Here is a 21009-nt window from a genome sequence, read left to right as displayed (position 1 = left end):
AAAATCTCTTTTAACTTACAGCCCATTTTTTACAGCCTAATTCTTCCTGTTTTAACTCTTGATACTCCTTCTACTAACTTCCAGCCTTAACTGATACAGTTCATGTTTTCTGAGAGTCTATCTATCTACCTAGAACCAAATGCCCTAATCTTGTAAGGGATGGCAGTCTGAGTTAGTTGTTTTATGGATTACAGGAAGGGGCACTAATCCTTTGCCAATGCACCTGCTGACGTGTAGGAAACACGTATGGGTTGGTTAAAAAGTACCAAAACTAAAAATATGACAAGTTTGAGTTAGAAAGCTGATAATGTTAAGTCTTATGGATACTTTCACTGTTATATTATATACTCTGGTTAGTTTTTTTTTTTTTTTTTTCTGAATTATCATTCTTTCTCTTTATATACCTTGGTAAAATGTAGGGTATACCAAACTAAAGTTCAAAAGAGGCCAAGAATAAAATGATAACAGATAGCTTGTGTCAATACAAAACCCAGGCTCAGGAAACCTGGCTAGCTTTAAAAGATGGTCTAAAGTTCAATATAATTTTCTGGTAAAAGTAACAGTACCAGTAATCATTTCTGGAGTCACTTCATTACATTCTAGCCTGTTCTGAACAGGGGCGCTCCCAGGAATTTTCTAAGGGGGGAGGGCCGTAGAGAGATGAGGTCAGGTAATCCGATAATTACAGGGAGGTCACATGCAGGTTTAGAATCAGGGAGCTGGTGGCTCATGTGTTACTCTTTGTTTATACTTGCCAATTTTTCATGTTTTGCTGTTATTGAAATATATATAAATTTTTAAAGGACCCAAAGAGCTAAGGGGGGGGCCCAGGCCCAGGGCCCCCCACTGGGTGCACCCCTGGTTCTGAATATTTTCCAGAAGAAATAAAGACCGAGCTAGACAAAAAACATGAAATTATGCCAGCAACATATTCTCATTTTAAAAATGGCCTGTAAGATTAAATTAATCTTTATTGTGCCAATAAGCTTTAAGGCTGCATAGCAGTTTTCGTACAAGAGCCTACTTAACATTGATATGATGCCAATTTTAGAAAAAATACAGAACAGTACCCAGTACAATAAGGATATAAAGGTATCAAATGAAAACAATAAAACAATCCCACACATATTGATGTAATCCAAATGGGTGTACCTCCAAATGTTATGTAACTGGTTGGACTCACAATAATACACTACTTCTGGAGGGGTCCATTATGGAACATTATAACATTTTTTGGTCAACCGATACCAGTGTTACAAAAAAGGCTTAACGTACTCGTAGTGTTATGCTGAACTAAGTCACTTTTTGCCCTTCTAAAAACTCAAATTAATATATTATTGCCCTATCACTAGCTGCTGGAAGGTTATCTGTTCATGGGCTTAGGATGCCCAGTATCCTACTGCAACTTGTTGTTGTTGTTGCTCGTTTACTTCAATATAAATATTGATTGAAGCCCAAGCCTCCATTTCGGTACCCACTGTTAGCACTTCTGACTAACATGATCCCCCTTCCTATACTGTACTTGCTAGAAAAGTCGATGATAACGTTGAAATATTGAGAAGGTAAAACACCTGACAACTGCCCCTTCTGATTTTAAAAACCACCACGGCTTCTCCTTCTTCTCTACAGTGGGTTTGGTTAGCTTCGTGCTGTAACGGCACTGACTCATATTGTCATATATTTAACTCCCCTCCATCCCCATCCCCACCCCTACCTCTTTCCTCTCTATCTATTTCCTCTTAACGCTGAAGTATCCAGCTAATGAACTAGAGTCACAGGCGTAACAAACATCCTTTCAGAATATCGTCTATGCGAGGCCACTTAAATCCTTTTTTCCACATTTATATATTTTCCCACCATTTAATACCATACACTGGATTATATATTCCTACAGAATGGTCTATCATAGGTATCGTCGTCGTCAGAATGGTCTATTGTTTCTTCGATGGTGGTGGTGGTGTCCCAGAGTTCACATTACATCGTTCATAACCCTTTCACCTCTGCAAAAAACTAAAGAAAAAAAATCTCTATATGGCAAAAATTTAATAGTTCACTTATAACAAGAACAAGCATTCTGATATAAAATTTCACACAATCCACAAAATTAGACATATAAATAAAATAACCCGGCTATCATTGCCCGGGAAAATGGCTGTCAGTGTTGAGGTGAAGACTAAATCTCTGGAGTTTGTTGAGGATAGTTCTCACATCCATTACGTCCCTTGCCTTATCGAGCATGATGGGGAGGCAACCGTAAATAATTACTTCAAATCCTTTGTCAAGGAGGAAACCGTTAAAACTGATGAAGGGGAGAAAAATGGTAAGCAAAATGCCTTGGAGTTGATCTGGTACAGCTCAGCCTTTCTTATTTATTTTGTCTGTCGTTCCCTGATTTACAGCACCATATGATTTGAGCATTCTGAGTTGTTTGCACATTAGTTTTTGAGATAATGAGCTTGTGTCTATGGTAAAAAAGGTAATAATGCATAAATAATGACTATTTTCTCATTTTTCTAATAAGCTTCAGCATTAATTCGTAGTGTGTAGGGTCTCCAGGCCAGGCACAGTATATTGAGGTAGGTGTAAGTTTTACCGTAAGCAGCAGAAGGACCTTACTAATTCAGCTCTCATTACTCCAGTTGGTTTTCTGTAATTGTTCATTTTCATGGTAAACAATTGTTTTCTGTTTATTTTTTATTTTTTTTCCATGTTATCAGCATGTTACCTTTGCCTCACCAATATCTGTAATGGTAGACTTAATAAAACTTACTCAAATTTTGGTTATTAGGTTAGGTTGAAATGTAGGGTTAGAAAGAGGTACTGAAACGTGACAGGGATGTACGTTGGAAGTGTCTGCCATTACACTCGATAAATAGTTGATACAGCAGAAGGAACATGGCTCAAAACAATAGAGAAAGAAATATAATGTGAAATACCACCCAAAAAATAAACAGAAAAATATGAAAGATTACCAGGAAGAAGAACTGATTTGATAAGGTGCTTCTGCTGCTTAAAGTAACATGCAGGGTTGTGGAGTTGGTGTTATCGGTAATATTTCCTGACTACGATTCCTTCTCCAGAAATTTTACAGGTACAACTCCGACTTACGTATATCCATCCATCCATCCATTGCCAGACGCCATGTATCCCAAATGGGGTGGCCAAGGGCTTAAAGTTAATTGTTTTACAGGGAGGGGCACTAATCCTCCACCAACCCCACTTAACACGTAGGGATGCCAACAGCATCTGGTGTTCCCAGGCGGTCACCCATCCAAGTACTAACCAGACCCAACGTTGCTTAACATATTGCAATACGGCACATGGACGTGATGCAGGTTTTCATTCATTCATTCATTGCCAGACGCCATGTATCCCAAACGGGGTGGCCAACGGCTTAGAGTTAATTGTTTTACAGGGAGGGGCACTAATCCTCCACCAACCCCGCTTGACACGTAGGGATGCCAACAGCATCTGGTGTTCCCAGGCGGTCACCCATCCAAGTACTAACCAGACCCAAAATGAATAATATTCATGAATTTTGATAGATGCAATTCTTGCATTTTTATTTTAAATTCTCTGCTTATAGTACTTGCATAATAACAAATAGACCATTATACATGGGTGCAAAACAAACTGAATAAAGTATTGAAAAGATGTGATTGATACCATTTCAGAACCAAAAAGCTAGGAATCGGAGTCATGGGAATTTTACCTACTCCAGCTCCAGCTCTGTCTCCAGTCAGAAACAGATGACTCCGACTCCACAACCCTGGCAAAATATGTGCTTAGCTACCTATATTGCTACACAACAGATGTGGGGCAGATCCTGACAAAGTTGAATAGAGTTAAATCCAGCAAAAGAACAGATACAGTAATAAGAAAGTACTATCACCACCTTTTTTTTTTTTTTTCTTTTCCTGCAGTTCATTGGGAAAATGGTTTGGCATATTTTTAAATACTAGTTGGCTGTCAAATACATCACCTGCAAGGGCATAAATAGCTACCAAAGGTTTGATAGAGGCTGGACACTGATAATAATTTAAAAAAAAAAAAAAAAAAAATCAAACCTTACTGTATGTAGAGCCTTCATATCCACAGTTCCGGAAGTCATCTCGAAAATACTTTTTTGGTCAGTTTATAGAATAAGGCCTCACGGGGATTTTTTTTTTCATCCAACCTGGGTGTCTTCAGTGGTTTTTGGTGGGATTCATCCAGAGTTCACCTTCATTTCTTTCACAGACCAATGGTTTCTGAAATCTGACCCATTTTTAAATCACCATAGAAATGAGTCTATACATATATATATATATATACACACACACACACACACACACACACACACACAGTAACCTCTCAGTCATCTGACGTAATAGAGCCAAAGGCATGTCCGGATAGCGGCAATGTCTGGATAATGAACAATATCCCCCCATTACTATACCCAGACTCTACCTATACTGTACAGTGCCTCTGCATACTTTGGCAGTGTTTTCTGATCATTCAGGCATATTTAGATATCACAACACACATAGAAATATTGAAAATAATTTTTAAAACCAAGAAAACCATGCAAAAAAAAAAAAAAGAAAAATGAAAACCAAAAAACACCCTACCTATATACTACTATATGTACATTACCCCTCCTAATTTTGGCATTGTTTTCCAATCATTCTGCTGTATTTAGACATCAGAACACACATAGGAATATCGAAAATAATTTTTAACCAAGAAAACCATGCAAAAAAACAATGAAAACCAAAAAAACACCCTACCTATATGCTACTGTATGCACAGTACCCCTCTTAACTTTAGCACTTTTCCAGTCATTCTGCCATATTTAGTCATCAAACCACACATAGGAATATGAAATGCAATTTTTAACAGCAAGAAAATCATGCAAAAAAAACAAAAAAACATTGAAAACCCAAAACACCCTACCTATACACTACTGTACTGTATGTTCATTACCCCTCCTAATTTTGGCACCGTTTTCTAGTCAGTCTGCTATATTTTGACATTAAAAGACACATGGGAATAGCCTGAATAAATTTAAACACCAAGGAAACTATGAAAAAACCTTCCAAAAAGCATTTGACTGGGTACTTACCACCCAGTGCACCACAGACAGGCCTCGTAACCCGCACACCTACAGCAGGTGTACACTTGTTCCATGTGGTCTAGTGGCTAACCTTCTTATTTAGCAAAGGTTGAAGAACCTCCTCCTTCCCTGCCAGCTGAAGCTGATGCAATGTGTGGTGACGTGCAGCTTGGCGATGGTGGCCTACCTGCCTCAGGAGACTCCGAAGACAGCCAATGGAGACTCAGTGCCTGCCGATGTGCTCGGTTGCAGGTCTGTTGGTGAAGGTGGGAAACAAAGTGGTGAAGAGAATGGGCTGGTGCTCTTGGGGGTGGCAGGCTTGAAGAAGGAGCTGATCCTGGTCTGACAATAGGACCGACAGTTCAACCAAAGGATAACAGCATCCCAGATTGCCCGCAGCTCCATCGCCAGGCTGAGCGGCACCAACTCCCTGTCACAGTGCTGGTGCTCGGCGTACTCCAGCACCTCCTCCAGACTGGCACGTGGGGCACTGAGATGAGGGAGTGGAATTGCGGTGGGCTACGAGTCAGGGTCCTCATCCTCATCCTCATCAGTGGCATTGTCCTCTTTCATGCCCACAGAGGCTGCAGCTGCAGTCTCCTCATCAGACATGGTCTGATAACCAGGATCGCCACTGTTGACGTCCACCTGCTCCTGCTGTTTGAAGAAGGCATTGAAAATCATCCACATCAAACCTCTATTCGTCGTGCTCGGCTTCGATTCCTTGGAGGAGACAAGATCAACCGCTTTCGAGGGTTTTCACTGAGACTTTCTTCTACGCATTCGCCCAGGTGAACACTGCAGATTCCAGGTTGTAACGCCAAAGATTCTGCAAGGTCTGCTCCCCACGTGTCCTCGGCCGTGTCCTCGTCCTCCAGCACCACCATCACCTCGTTCAGGAACCTCTGCTGGTACAGTCTTTTTGCAGCCACAATAAAACTCTGTTCCATTTGTTGAATCAGAGCAGTCGTACTAGGTGGCAGAAACATGTACAGTACCTAATGCGCCCGTCATCAGCAACCAAATCCTTCTTAGGTGGATGCATGGGGGCATTGTCCAGGAGCAGGAGTGCCTTCACCTGGCCACGAGCAATACCAAGGACCTTCGTTTGATAACGGATAACCTCCTTGATGAAGCATCTGTGGAACCAGTTTCTGAAGATCTTGGTGGTAAACCAGGCCTTCACAGAATGGTACCACTCAACAGGCAGGCTATCCATCAACCCACAGAGACAGTGTGGTTGTTTTGCATGCCCAACAATAATGAGTTTGAGCCGGTGCATCCTGTTAGCATTAGCATAGCACAAAACAGAGACATGCTGTTTGGATAACTTTTGATCAGGCACAGTCTTCTCCTTCTCCTCTGCAAGGAAGTTGGTGGGCAATGGGTGGTAGAATAGACCAGTTTCATCAGCATTATAGACTTGACCAAGGGCAAGGCCCTCGTCCTTGATCAGGCACTACATGGTCGCCAGGTAGCAGCTATACACGCAAGTGTCTTCCCGCCACCATTTGAGCTGGCCGCCATTTCGTCTTGGCACCAAGGGGTAGGGAGGGAGTCTCTCCATAGCACACAGGCGAGAGTCAGTCTGTGTCGTTTTTTTACCAGGTGTACAGCGATGTCTTTGGGTTCCTATTTATTTGATTCCTATCCCTGCTGCCTGTAGCCAGTTGCATCATCCACCCCTGCTAAGCCACTTTCCAAGGATATCAGAAAACCATAAGGCATGCCTGGGATGCAGCAGTATCTAGTTTATCTAGTAGTGGAGTAGTTATCACGTTGAGAACAAAGCCATAGTCATCGCCATGGGCAGACACGAACACGTCCTGCTCTCGTGCCGAAAATTGGTTCTCTTCCTCACATCGTTACCCATCACTGCACCGACCCACAGACCTGGGGATACTTTCATTCGCAAGAGGAAGAGTTGTTGAGTAATATGGTCTTTAATTTGTTTCCGTAAGTGCTATACTTTCCGAGATATTAAGGTTTGAAAACAAGCAGCTGCTGGGATTTTGCCCGTAGTGAGGTGATGACTGTGTTAAAAGTAGCCTGGCGTTTTAGGGTTGAGAAGGAATGAAACCTTACCAGGCAAGAGAAGTAGCAGTATGATAGTAGTAGTAGTTTTACCCCAGTTTCATCTGAAATGTGAACCCAGTGGACTGCAGACTGAATTTGTCAACCTCCTGCAGTCCACCATCCTTCCTTTGGGGGGCAGGGAAGGAACTGAGGGACATTTGCACTGTATAACATGGCAGTGGAGCCACCCAGTAGTAGTAGTAGTTCCCTAGGCAGTCTGGCCAAACAGCTCCGAGTCCCTTAGGAAGGCCATGGCCGAGATCGGGCTTTCCCACAGAGCTCTCAAAGAGTGTACTGTATGTTGTGTTGTTGGCGTAGGTGATTGTGTGCTATGCAGTCTTCCATAATGTGTTTAATAGTATGGGGTGCTGTGTTGCATCCTGGACAGGCATCAGCGATGGAGTCATCCAGCCTCTTCTGGTAGCTTAAGAGGGCTGGATGGTGCCCACATCTCAGCCTGGCCAGGTGGACCCTGTCCTCACGAGGGAGATAGGATTCAGAAGGATGGATGTCAGGAGGCCGTGCATGCAGCTGTGTGTTGTCTTTAAGTGACTGAATGGAGCAGCAAGTGATTTGAGTGCGGATATGCTTCTGGAAGGTGGTCTGAGGTGGGCGAGGGGGGAGAGATGACAGTATTTATGTATGATATCATGTGCTGGGTGTTGTTCTGATGTTCCTTTGTGTGGGTGGTTGTGCCACCGCTCCAAGTCCAGCCACCCAGTTATATTGGATAGGGAGGGATCTGAGGGACATTTGTGTTATTGTGCTGGTCACTGGGGCCACCCAGATATATTGGTGCCACCACATGAAGGTGTCCCTCTCCAGTAAAACGGGATATCAAAAAAGACTACTTAAAACAAGGATTCCTTTAGTTAGTACTGGTAGTGACTCAGTAGCCTTATAACATTGACCGACTGAGAGAGTGACAGTAACAGTCTAATTTTCTGTTGCAGTGTTGGTGGGGTCACTACGAGGATACCCATTGATAGGAGAGCAAATGAAGGTGCCAGAGGGGTACACAGGGGTGTTGCTGAGGGAGACGCAACCTGGCCAGAGCATTGACGAGGACCGCACTAAGGAGGCTGTTTGCAAGTTTAACTCGTTTACATTTTGGAACTGGGATCGCAACCCCTCACGCTCTGACCGCTACCAGCAGACAATGGACTGGACTGCTGTTGCTAGTGTGGTATGTTGAGGCTTTGTGATACTGTGTATTATTATTATTCATCATTCATTCATTGCCAGACGCCATGTATCCCTGCTTGTCGTACGAGGTGACTAAAAGGGTTGGTGGTGGGTTAGTGCCCCACCCCGTAAAAAGAACTAACTAAAAAAGCAAATAAAGCGCCGGACGGACCATACGTTGATGACTAAGGAACGGACAAAGGACATTCTGAGAGTAGGAACGTGGAATGTGAGAGGAGTGAATGATGAAGTGAAAGAGAGAGAGATTGTCCAGGTGCTTGAGGATGCAAAAGTGGATATATGTGGATTGACTGAAACTAAATGGAAAGGTGAAAGGATGAGAGAATGGGAATACGGTGTAGGTATATGTGCGGGAGTCAGTGAGAATGAGAGGGCAAGAGAGGGAGTATGTCTGATGATAAGCAAGAAGTGGAAGGAGAATATAAGAGAGTATGGAACAGTGGGTGCAAGGATTGTATGGGTGAGGATGAAAGTAGGTATACAAGCATGGGCGATTGTATGTGTATATGCTCCAACAGAGGATCGAGTGGCAAGAGTGAAAGATGAGTTTTGGAAGTAGAAGCATGTATGGACAAGTTTGAGAGGAGCGAGAGAGTGCTGTTGATTGGAGACATGAATGGCAAAGTGGGAATGACAAGATCATTGTAAGTGGTTGGTCAGTGGGGTGTGGCCAGAGAGTGAATAAGATGGGAATGGTAGTGCTTTGAGAGGATGGAGAAGGGTACAAAGGATGTTTTGGAAGAGAGGCAGATTAATGGGAAAGATGATCCCTCAGAATTGATAATGGAGGTGGTAATGAGGATGGATGGTGAACTTGTTGAACGAAGAGTGGAGATAGACTACGTGTGTGTGGAATGAAGACAAGTGTTGGGAAGGGTGTGGAGAGGGTGGGGGAATGGAGTTCTCGGAACATCCTTAGTCATAGAGATGCCAACAGCATCTGGTGTTCCCAGGCGGTCACCCATCCAAGTACTAACCAGACCCAACGTTGCTTATTATTATTATTATTATTGTGATAATTGAATGGGAGTTGCAATTGTGAATGTTTGGGACAGTGTGTAGGAGGAGGAAGCTGAAAGTTAATGTAAACAAAAGTAAAGTGGGTGTTTGAGAGTAGTCACAGAGTGTGCAGTGAGGTTGGATGGTGAGGATATGGAGAATGTGAGTGCATTCAAGTACTTGGGTAGTGTGATGAGTAAGGATGGAACTTTGGGGGATGAAGTACGTGAAAGGGTACAGCAGGGAAGGAAGGTTGTTGGCACACTGAAAGCAGTGATGAGAAATAGGGAGGTGAGTATGGAAGTTAAGAAGTCACTGCATGATGGTATTGTGATCCCTACCCTGACGTATGGAAGCGAGGCGTGGACCTTGCAAGAGGGAACAAGTCAAGAGTGAGAGCAGTGGGAAAATGAGTTACTTGAGAGGAGCATGGAGTGACATGGAGGGACAGGTTGACGAATGAAGAAGTGAAGGAACGTTGTGGGGTAGATGTGGATGTGGTTGAAAAGATTAGGAGAAATACACTGAGGTGGTTTGGACATGTGGAGAGGATGGAGAATGAAAGACTGACTAAGAGGGTGTATGTAGGTGAGGTGGAGGGAGGGAGAGGGAGGGGTAGACCGAGGATGAGGTGGAGGGATGGAGTTGAGAGGTATATGAGGGAGGGGGGGGTGAGTTGGGGGGAGGGGAGTCAAATGGTGGGTGACAGAGTGACTTGGAGGCGTTTTGTCTGCGGCCACCCTTTGCGGGATTAGGGCGTCGGGCTATAGATAGATAGAGTACGTTTAAGTACTTAGGTAGTGTGATGAGTAAGGATGGAGGTTTGGAGGGTGAAGTGCTTGAAAGGGTACAGCAGGGAAGAAAGGTTGCTGGTTCTTTGAAAGCAGTGATAAGAAACAGGGAAGTGAGCATGGAAGTGAAAAAGTTACTACATGACAGTATTGAGATACCAACTCTAACGTATGGAAGTGAAGCTTGGACGTTGTTGGAAGGACACAAGTCAAGAGTGAGAGCAGTGGAAATGAGTTATTTAAGAGGAGCCTGTGGAGTCACATGGAGAGACAGGCTGATGAATGAGGATATAAAGGAGCATTGTGATGTGGATGTGGATGTGATAGGAAGCGTTATGAGGAACACACTGAGGTGGTTTGGCCATGTGGAGAGGATGGAGGGTGAAAGACTGACAAAGAGAGTATGTGAGTGAGGTGGAGGGGGGAAGAGGGAGGGGGAGGCCGAGGATGAGATGGAGGGATGGGGTGGAGAGGTATATGAGAGAGGAGGGTGTGAGTTGGGAGCAGGGCAGTGAAATGGCGGGGGACAGGGCGACGTGGAGGTGATTTGTTTGTGGCCACCCCAAACGGGATTGAGGCATCTGGCAATAGATAGATAGATGGATTATTATTATTATTCATTCATTCATTCACCACTTAATCCAGTGTTGCCCCATGAGAGGCATAGGAGCCCAGGGCTAGGCAAGTTGGTCCTGATATTTAAGATGAGAGTGACCAGCTTCACGCATCCGTGAGTGGCATTACATGAACAGTAAACCCCAGCCATCCCTTGGATATAAACCTGCACTGACTCAATCCGATTAGAGCACATTAATCACCCACTAAACCACCAGGCACCATAATTTGGTTATATGGTTACCACCCAGCATACTGAATGGTTTCCTGGTGTACAGGAAACCATTTGGCTTGTCACTCAGTGTAGAGTCACCCATAGACAGAAGGAAGAGGAAAGAATGAAGGAAAGAAAGACAGAAGAGGAAGGATGGAAAGAGGGAAGAGAGGAAAGGGCAGGCTATCTCGGTCTTCTGCTAAATTGGTGTATGTTATATCGAGCTACTATACTTGTATCATCGGATTAGAGAAATTAAATCTCCTTTGTTTAAGGTGTTTCTCCCAAGGCAAACTAAAGTGTCTTTACCATTAGCCAGAAAACGTTTCTGTGTGGACATGCATGTTAGCATGCTTTCATTATTCCTTTCGCAGTGCCACAATTTTTATGATCAAATGTTATGTCTTTAAACCTGAAAAGGATCTGTTTGGCCAGAATTATTGTATCCTTGCATTACACTTTAATTTAGTTTCTGTGAACAGTTCATGCCATCATAAAATGAGACAGAATGATGATTTCTTAGGCAGTTACTGGATGAAAGTTCTAATCTAACTTTGCTTTGCTTTTTAGATCCATGGCGAAGACAATTAGATAAACTTTGAAGTAGTTACATGAAGATTGCCGGAGTTGAATGGCCATAAATGCAAGTGGGTAGAACAGCAGATGTACTGACGTACAACAGCTCAGGACCAAGAGCAAGGTGATCTAATTAAGTTTTTATTGTAGGTGTATTTGTGCTGTCCTAGTTTGGTTACAGTAGCTAGTTAGAATAATGTTTTTCATTGTACTTTACTTCAGCAACCCTGCATCTCAGGCTTTTAAGGTGATCTAATTAAGTTTTTATTGTAGGTGTATTTGTGCTGTCCTAGTTTGGTTACAGTAGCTAGTTAGAATAATGTTTTTCATTGTACTTTACTTCAGCAACCCTGCATCTCAGGCTTTTACTGCAAGTCCTGATTATAGTGTATGTGGCTTTTTTGAAGTTCCTTTTTTGTAGTTAAAATATTAAATCAACAGTAAATTACCAAAACATTGCTTATTGAAGCTCCATTACACTGATGAAGCTCATTTACCAGTAGAAATGGAACTTAGGCAAACTCTTCTGCAGTTTATATGGATTTAAATGGAAAACCAGTATAAAAAATGGCAACTTATGACTAGAATTTAAATTTAGGTTCTCCTTCCCTTAACTGTTTCAGCTCGAGGGTATATTTTCCATTTCTTGCAAACTTCTGGCAGTATTTTTTTTTCACTTCATGAGAAAGGTCTGGTAGTTAAAAAGGTTGATGAATGCTGTAACATTAACTCCTCCATTGAGCAAAATCGTCTGAAGAAAGCAAGGGATTTAAAGGGATTATTCCCCCTAGCTAGACCTAGATAGATCATATAGCCCTACAAGGGTTATAGGAGAGCACTACCTCTCCCAGCTAAGGCAGCTACCTGGGCGCGGTGCGAACTCTCAGCCACACAATCTAGAGTCACGTGCTTTACCACTGAGCTTCCCTGCTTTCCCTGAAGAAAGCAAGGAAAAACCATCATTGAACTGAAGGGGTTAAATGATTTGGTCTGTGATAGAACAGCCTCGGGCTTTCCTACAGATGTTAATTTAGCCTCTTCAGTATTGTGACCCTTTATTAGTCCCCTACTGGTCAGATCTGTCAGGACTATAGGTTTGTGTGGCTCCGTCAGTACATCCACAATTTCATGTCCGTGCTGTAACATCCACATGCATGGAGAAATTTTGATATACAGGAACTTAACACAATTGTTCCCCATACCATGACAGTGTGTTGCACGCAAAAACCAGCCATCTGCTCCCAAGGTTAAAGTTACTCTTGGGGCTCAAAGTTGGGTGCTGTCATACTTAACAGCCATATCTACATTTGTGTCTGCTTAGTAACTTCCACATGCATGAACAGAATTTGATATGCCTCACACAATTGTTCCCCATGCCATTTGATGCGTTGCACAGAAAAACCAGCCTCCTACTCCCAAGGTCAGTTACATATGTATGGTTATCATCTGGTAGGGGACTTAGTATTGCATGGCAATACTTGATTCACTTGTTGGAACCTGTTTTTGTCACTTTCAGACAAAATGTTAGCCTTCTAAGTGAGAGCTTTTGAACAGGAGTAGGACATAGCCTTCATGGACCTTTTCAGTAAAAATGTCCTTTCTCAGGTTGACTTAAATCTTGTGGAAGTAGGATTAAGCTGTTAAGCTGTCGCTGGATTGAAGGGGTTAATATCTTGCAGTATTTTAACCACTGTTTAAGAGGATTGTAAGAAAAGGGAAATGTTTAGTACAGTTTAGCACACCAAAAGAAAAAGAACTGGTGGTAAAATACTGGGGTCGTAATTTTATTCATCGTAATGACTATGCTTTTAAAAATAATTCTCCCACATTTGGTCTGATCAGCTAGTCAGGTCAGGTGTGGGTAAGGGGATGGGTCTGTTATGATGTGGCAGGGGTAAATCATTTCTGCTGTCGGGCCCTGCTGCTGATGTCACTGATTGCATTGCGCAGTTGACCCTTGTGCGGTGTGGTGCGGTGAGGATCTGTCCGTTCTCCCCTTTGGGGATAAGATGCGAATGAATGTGTTTGAATGGATGAGTAAATGGGGAGTGTGTCGTCCTGTCTCGGCTACCTCCCTTTCCTTGGGGGAAGCAGCGTAGGTATATACTGTAGATAGATAGATATAGATTTTAACCACTATTTGAGAGGATTGTAAGAAAAGGGAAATGTTTAGTACAAAAAATGGGAGAAATGGAGTTCCCCCGAGCTAAGCCCTGTATTGGACTATATAGCCCCGCTAGGGTTACAGGAGGGAGCTACCCCTTCCGGCACGGCAGCCCGGGCGAGGTTCGAACTTGCAATCCCCCGATCACAAGTCAAGCGCGCTACCACTGTGCTACCGCGCCCCCCAATGTTTAGTACAGTTTAGCACACCCAAAAAAAAAAAAAAAAAAAAAAATGGTGGTAAAATACTGGGGTTGTAATTTTATTCATTGGAATGGCTATGCTTTTAATAATATTAAAATGTAATTCAGAATATGCTAGTTAGTAACCTGACATTTATCATATAGTATAGTGCTACTGGAAGTGCCAGTCCTTGCTTTTAACACTGGTCAGTGTTACATTACATCCAATCCGACATTGCTCCTTATGAACAGGAGCTTGAGGTCCTATGTCTAGGTTACTCAGTTCTAACATTAAAGGCAAGGGTGTCAGGGACACTCGTACATGGCATTGTGCAAGCAGCAAACCCCAGTCAGCCCTTGGATGGAAACCTGTATAGGTCCCATCAGGTTGGAGCACCTTTACTCTCTAGACCACCAGGCATCATTTGGTTATATTTAGGGTTACCATCCAGCATAGTAAATAGCATCCTGGTTACAGGAAACCTCACTCTGTAGAATCACCCTGAGAGAGAGAGAGATAGGAAGGAACCAAAGTGAAAAGTGCCTTGATAAGCCAGAGAGGCCAAAGCCCCTTATGTTTCAGCTTACTGAAGTACAGTACAGTACTGTACTTCATTTTTTTAATTTATTTTTTATTTAAATGATCCGTGAAATACCATTGGGATAAGAAAAACTTAACATGGATGATTTACTGGTACTTTATTTTATGGGGGGAAAACTAATCCTTGAAGGATTTGTATTGGTATAGATTTTCAATAAATACTGAATATCAATAAATAAACCTACATAAGGGCCAATACAAAAGAGTATATATAACCTGCCTTGGCTGTAAAAAAATACATACAGTAATTGCTACAATATCATTTATTGTCTCGGGCTGTTGCAGTCACATCATGTGGGACTTTCATGTTTTTTCCTTCATTATTCCCATTTTACAAAACTACTGTATTTCCTAATAAATAAATAATTTGGTATTACAGTATCACACAGGAACATTTCACCATTGGGTTCACAACTAAAATACAGTTTACATTGCACATTTTGCACAGAGAAAATTTCCAAATTTTATGTGATACCATGAGTTTTATCATTGGATATTTTGGTGCCCAAAATATTTAATAGAATTCCTGATATCTATGCTATAAATAATTTGTGCCTCCTACCAAGCACCACCTGCCTCATTCAGATATTCCTCATTACCTACTTTCCATTACAGTACTATGCTTTTCATACTGCCAAATGTATACCGTCATTTAAAGGAGATATGTGTAATTCCTGGTCAGCTCTAAGGCTTATGTAGTCGTAAATAGTGGTCCTGTTGCAGTACTGTAGGTACTCCCAACAGTTTTGCATTTACAGATAGGGTTTGAATTTTGACCAATAGCTTTATTGCCAGAAATTTAGTCAGAAAGTTCTAAGTAACTCTCATTTCATTGTATGTTTCCAATAAAGAGGTCCATCCAGTTGAATACACTAAGCCCGCATTATATGTCAGGCTGTGTTCCCATGTACAGTTATAACTCTTCTACATGCAGGTCCTTAATTGGAAGAAGTTGGTCATTCAACAACATCCAGACCTCTTTTCCCACTAAATGTAGGGTGAGAAGAAATTGGCAGATTAGCTTTATAAGCAGCAGTGGAACTTAATATGCAGTTTTTCTGTAAATTAGTGGTATTTAAAAAAAAAAAAAAAAAAAATACAAGTTGACATAAGACTGTCCCCCATATAGCCTATCCATCCTGCCTTTGGTTCTTTCTTTTCTTAAAAAAAAAAAAGGGAGGGGGGGGGGGTCACTGACATTGCTTAACCCATGACTGCAACATATCTCATGTGGGGGTCTCATAAAGCTGCGACATTCACCTTATGAGCGAGATATTCAACAATGCACCAGAAAGGTTCTAGAAGGATCAGTGTGACACAAAATTTATGAGGTATTAGAATAACTGGTAGCTCTCATTCCCACCTCTTATCTTGAGTCCAGTTTCTAAGTTGCATTAAAAAGCGATGACCAAAAAAACCTATGCACTCCATAACGCATTTTCCGCAATATTATCACCCCAGGAAAGGCAGTCATCAGTCAGAGTTGTTTAGAATCACATAAAATCAAATGTAAGGTCAACAGGAGGTAATGGAACAGAAGTAGGATGGTAAATAATGGGTGTAAAAGTAGCGTCCTAAGCTCGTATTGCATTGTGCGGACAGAGCTGGCAACCCACCTGGCGAGCAAGAAGACTGGCAAAGGCCTGTTTACAGCTTGTTGTCGGCCCCAATACGCATTATCTCTCTCTCTCTCACAAAGCATAGTTTTCACGTTCCTGCCAGAAATGCAATTCTGACAGTTATTTTCCCAAACTATGCCAATCTCAAAAAAAAAAAAAAAAATCGATGGGTAGCTGCACAATGCTGTTTCCTAGCCAGTGATATACATTTCATGGAAATCTGTAAGAGTGACCAAAACTGCAATTTTGCCGCACCACGGGGGATTTCTGCACAACCCCTTGCTGCAGCTCACAGGCTAAAGCCTGCCTCTATGTATGATACTAGGGGAGACTGCACAAAACAAGGTCAAAGTAGCCAGTCCAAGTTCAGTGGGAAGAGTATAGAAAATGGACCTGAACTAAAGATGAATTATTTTGGTTCATATGATCAGTCTACACCCCTAACTGTGAAGCTTGGCCTTAGTCACTTCAGCATTGTGGTGGGAAACTGTCCCCACCAATTCTATTAGAAACTGTAATTACTGGATATACACAAAAATTCATGCCCTGTTGTTGATTTATATAGTATTTTGATTTGTACATAATATGCAGATACCGTAAGACACCATAACCTTAATAAATATGAAGATCTTAGTGAGATTATGCCCTTTATGTGACAGGCACCATTACTAAATCAACTAGAGAGACATTGAGTCCACTTAATTAATAATGGTTCCACCCTCTTGTACAGATGTGGGGGGAGGGGAATCCCAGTTCTGTGGACATGATATCAAATAGAATAGAGTGGGTGGGGATGAATGTTACAACTCAGATTTGTGTCTGTTCATGCTTGGTACATTTTACACTATGGTAGATTTTATGATTGGCAATGTATACCAAAACCCTACAAATGTCAATATGTGTGTGTAATGGGATCTATCATATACCACAACTTGTAAACACCTAATATAGGAGTCTAGGAGAGGATGTAGTTAAAAACTGCAATAAATAAAGTTGAATCACAGACCACACATTGAAAAACCTCATGTGATGTATACAAACACTTTTTACTGAAAATAAACGAAAAAGCACAAGTTCCTAAAGAACTGTGTTAGGATCAAAGGATGTAAGGAAGCTTGGCAGGGTCTGAAAGTGCACACCCCAGCACATACAGGAAGCCCAGGTAAGCATTGAGTTTAGCCGTACGCTGAGGTATGGGTCCCTTGCTAACAGTGCGGAAATGTCGCTCCAGCCTGAAGGCTTCTGGGATGGTGATGAGGGGCAGGAAAAGTAGTGCAGAGTACTTGACACCCCACACAGCAAACATGGTGTATGGAGCAAAGAGGAACACAGCATATAGTAGCTCGGAGGCAGTGGATCCGATGATGATGGCGAGAGTGACTATACCAGCACGACTATCTGACTCTAAGTCCCTTGTGTTGTTTGAGTGCAGAATGGCTTCTGTATTGAGGGCCAGTGGAATTGCATACAGGATAGTTGCCCACTGGACATGGCCTGCCTGCACCATATACGAGAATAGCACCGTCATAGGCCCAAAGAATATGAGAATGAGTACATCCCCCAGAGCAATATACTTAAAGCCCACACCGCCAGTGTAGAGGAAAGAGCTGGAGAGTCCACCAAAGTATACCAGTGCCAGGTGCTCCAGACGGGCCGGTGTTACCATGGTCAGCACCACAAACCCAGCACATCCTACTGAGTACAGTATCACACCCAAGGTTACCATCTCATCCTTGGAGAGAAGCTGGTCCACCAAGATACGATCATCACTCTTTTTGCTGTCGATACCTTTGACATAATCAAAATATGTGTTGACCACATTGCCAGCTGCATGTACAGAGAGAGCTGTTAATGCAGTGGTGATCAGTCCCAGTAAACTGAACTCTCCGGTGGCCTTGTGGGCCAGAGTGCAGCCCAACAGCACGGGCATGAGAGAGGCACTGAAGGACCATGGTCGTAATGCAAGCACATATGCCGATAACTTCATTAATGGTGACCCACGCCGCTCTTGCCTCACCTCAGACTCCCTTTTATCAGTCATGGCACCTATGGAAGACAATCATGCAATTAGGTATATTTATTAAAACAGACAGACAGATAAATTGATATAGTACAGAACACAGGGGTCTTGTTTGGCAAGCCATAGTTCGCAAATGCGAGTATTTTTTCCCTTCGGCGAACAAATTTTACATGCAAGTTGCCGTTTGGTGAGGCAAAAATACGTCCACTTCAAAACCCAGTAAACTACAAAATAAGTAAATCACACTTAAATGAACAAAAAAGCACGTTGTGATTGATTATTAAGTCTTTCCTTGTTGCCACTGTGAATGTTTAAAACCTCATTATATGATTATAATCATCACAGTGTGTAAATAAATAAATATTTCTATTGCTCGTAAAATATTTCGCTTCGTATTCAGAGTGGCTACTAAAAATTTATTTGGTTCGTAAATCTGAAACCTTAGGAGACAAATGGCTCGCAACCATCGGCAGTTAACAAGAGCCCTGGAACATTACCATACAGTACACTGGTGTCATTATTATACTGTAAGCAACGTTGGGTCTGGTTAGTACTTGGATGGGTGACCGTCTGGGAACACCAGATGCTGTTGGCATCCCTACGTGTCAAGTGGGGTTGGTGGAGGATTAGTGCCCCTCCCTGTAAAACAATTAACTCTAAGCCGTTGACCACCCCGTTTGGGATACATGGCGTCTGGCAATGAATGAATGAATGAAATACTGTATACAGTACTACTACACTTGTGACTGAACTCAGTTAATTTCAATACCATGGACCAATAGCAATAATGACAACTGAACAGAACACAAATGGCACAACCTGACTCTCACAGTCTGACTTTACCAGTCAGCTACTGTATTTATGATATGCGGACAGTACTGTAGTTACCTGCAAAATTATGAAATAGCTGACCAAAGTGAGTCTTTTCAAAGACATTAAAGAAATTATCGACCTCATTCTTATCTTCGATACAATAGGCATCCCTAGCTATACATCCAAAATTTGTTTCTAAAAATCAAATTATATCAGATTATATGTTAAGTGAAAGTGCATTCTTTTGAGATTTTAGAAAATTCAATCCAGGAATTGTTTTTTTTTCATGTGTTCACAAAATATTGCATGGGCTACTCTGAACTGGTCAAAGGTGTTAGTATCCTGGCTCACTGGCAGAACAAAGGTACCAGTACATTGTATAGTATACAGTACTGTACAAATAAAGTACTGTATAGGAGTAAGGTGGCTCAAGGAATATAAGTGGCTGGTGCTATCAAGGCCTTTACTTAAAAAAAAGGTGACTGTATGAAAGCTGCAACACTTGTGAAATGTGTGATATTTCTTGACTCTTCTGTCTTACATACATGTATCTGATTTGTGATTCATATGAAAACACCCAGAGAAAAAAACAGGATAGAGGGCATGTTTGAATTACACCTGCTGCATACCCAATCACACAGTCAGATGGCTGGCCAAGGTAGCCTGGCCATCTTGAATTATTGGAGGAATACCTTCAGACCTCATTATACTGTAGTCTATAGTTTTCCTTGGATCACCCCATGAGTGAGCATGTCCACCCCATATTTAAAACCCCAGCTTTGCCACTGCTCATACTCTAACTAAGTCTGAAAGATAGTTCTGTGTCTGTCTTATCATACTTTTTGAGTTGAAGTAAACTTATGAGCCTGCATTGAAAAATGAGAAAACTCAAGGGGTAGCCTACCAGGCTGATGAAAATAATCAGTAACTTTCAGGCTAATCAGCCCATAAATAATGGCATAAGGCCATGACAATAAGCGCTGGTAAAAAGATAATACCAGACCCACGAAAGAACAAAAACATTTTCCCTTTGGGAAATATAATTACTGTACTAGTAAAGCAGAAAAGGATGGTAAGGCAGGTTCAATTAATGACGGCCAGAACTGTAACTGGTGTGGGATTCTCTGGAAGAAAATTATAAATAAGATACTGTATTGAAAGAAATGTAGTACAATACAGTAATCTTTTAATTTAAATTGCAAAGACCTAATATTTATTCACATAGCCAATTTCAAGTGAACAACAAATCAAGCTACATTATATAGCCAGTAAAAGCGTTGTGTAGGTATAATGCACATGGATAAATACACCACTTCAATTATATTTCCTTTTGTAATGTTCTTGCTTCAATAGCCGATGCAGTAACCCGCGCAGGAATACCTGGTGCAAACCACTTCCGAAAGTACCACCGGAACACATGTCAGCTCTGTATCCTTTCTGGAGATTAAATAGTCTTTTCATCGATTTACGCAAACGAGGCATTACCTTAGTTCATTATAACTATTTGGGGGGAAGCACTGGTTGAAATGAGTGGTTTGGTGTGAAGGACTGTCAGGGCGTCTTCCTAGTCCTCATCTCCTGCCAACAGATGTTCCTACATTCGGGACAGTATTGATATATTCAGTATTTAGCTTCAGACTAGAATATATTCTTACTTATTACTTGTATGCAGTTTAGATCATAACTAAAAATATGGAAATTATGATGTATGTAGATGCAATCAATAATGAATGTCCTAACATGTAGTTTCAACAAATGTGAAGTGAATTTGTAAACACAGGTGCTCTTTTGTACACACTGCAAAATACGCATTTGCATCAAACTATTAGTGTTTAAAATGGAGTCGTCAGCTTTATTAAGATAAATATTACTCGATTATGTCTTCATTTGAGAGTAATGCCATCATCGCCCAGTGGTTCGGAAGCAGCCATTCATGTTTGTATTTTCCGGATTGCAGTCATTTTGTCTTCAGCGATAGTGATATGCTTTTACTGGTATTCAGGAGAGGATTATGAAAATGTATTATATAACGGTAATTT

General features: G+C 41.8%; 2 protein-coding genes across 3 annotated transcripts; one reads left to right on the top strand and one right to left on the bottom strand.

Moving 5' to 3' along the window:
* Positions 1 to 2148: 2148 nt before the first annotated feature.
* On the top strand, positions 2149 to 11633 carry LOC145403230 (ribonuclease H2 subunit C). The gene is made up of 3 exons (XM_080275042.1): positions 2149 to 2320; positions 8125 to 8357; positions 11567 to 11633. Exons 1-3 carry the CDS (start codon positions 2149 to 2151, stop codon positions 11585 to 11587), a joined length of 426 nt encoding a protein of 141 aa, XP_080131168.1. The 3' UTR covers positions 11588 to 11633.
* A 4076-nt stretch (positions 11634 to 15709) lies between these two features.
* Positions 15710 to 20560, bottom strand: heix (UbiA prenyltransferase domain-containing heix). 2 transcript variants are annotated; one of them, XM_080275040.1, is made up of 2 exons: positions 20456 to 20560; positions 15710 to 18183 (listed from the first exon to the last, which is right to left on the bottom strand). In XM_080275040.1, the coding sequence occupies exon 2, from the start codon at positions 18176 to 18178 to the stop codon at positions 17234 to 17236; it is 945 nt and encodes a 314-aa protein (XP_080131166.1). In that variant the 5' UTR covers positions 18179 to 18183; positions 20456 to 20560; the 3' UTR covers positions 15710 to 17233. The 2 variants fall into 2 exon arrangements, with proteins under 2 accessions (XP_080131166.1, XP_080131167.1); XM_080275041.1 differs by lacking the exon at positions 20456 to 20560 and adding an exon at positions 20337 to 20382.
* Between the last annotated feature and the right edge of the window lie 449 nt (positions 20561 to 21009).

Source organism: Coenobita brevimanus, chromosome 60 (genome assembly GCF_032717465.1).
Source record: "Coenobita brevimanus isolate Jiangsu-jjx chromosome 60, ASM3271746v2, whole genome shotgun sequence".
Classification (NCBI taxonomy): domain Eukaryota; kingdom Metazoa; phylum Arthropoda; class Malacostraca; order Decapoda; family Coenobitidae; genus Coenobita; species Coenobita brevimanus.
The sequence above is the reverse complement of the archived record's forward strand: the minus strand, read 5'-3'. Positions and strand labels throughout refer to the sequence as shown.

Coding starts and splice junctions, on each gene's coding strand:
- LOC145403230 (XM_080275042.1), top strand. CDS start 2,149: ATGGCTGTCAGTGTTGAGGTGAAGACTAAATCTCTGGAGTTTGTTGAG. Junction 2,321..8,124: donor TGATGAAGGGGAGAAAAATG/GTAAGCAAAATG, acceptor TTTCTGTTGCAG/TGTTGGTGGGGTCACTACGA. Junction 8,358..11,566: donor GGACTGCTGTTGCTAGTGTG/GTATGTTGAGGC, acceptor TTTGCTTTTTAG/ATCCATGGCGAAGACAATTA.
- heix (XM_080275040.1), bottom strand. CDS start 18,178: ATGACTGATAAAAGGGAGTCTGAGGTGAGGCAAGAGCGGCGTGGGTCA.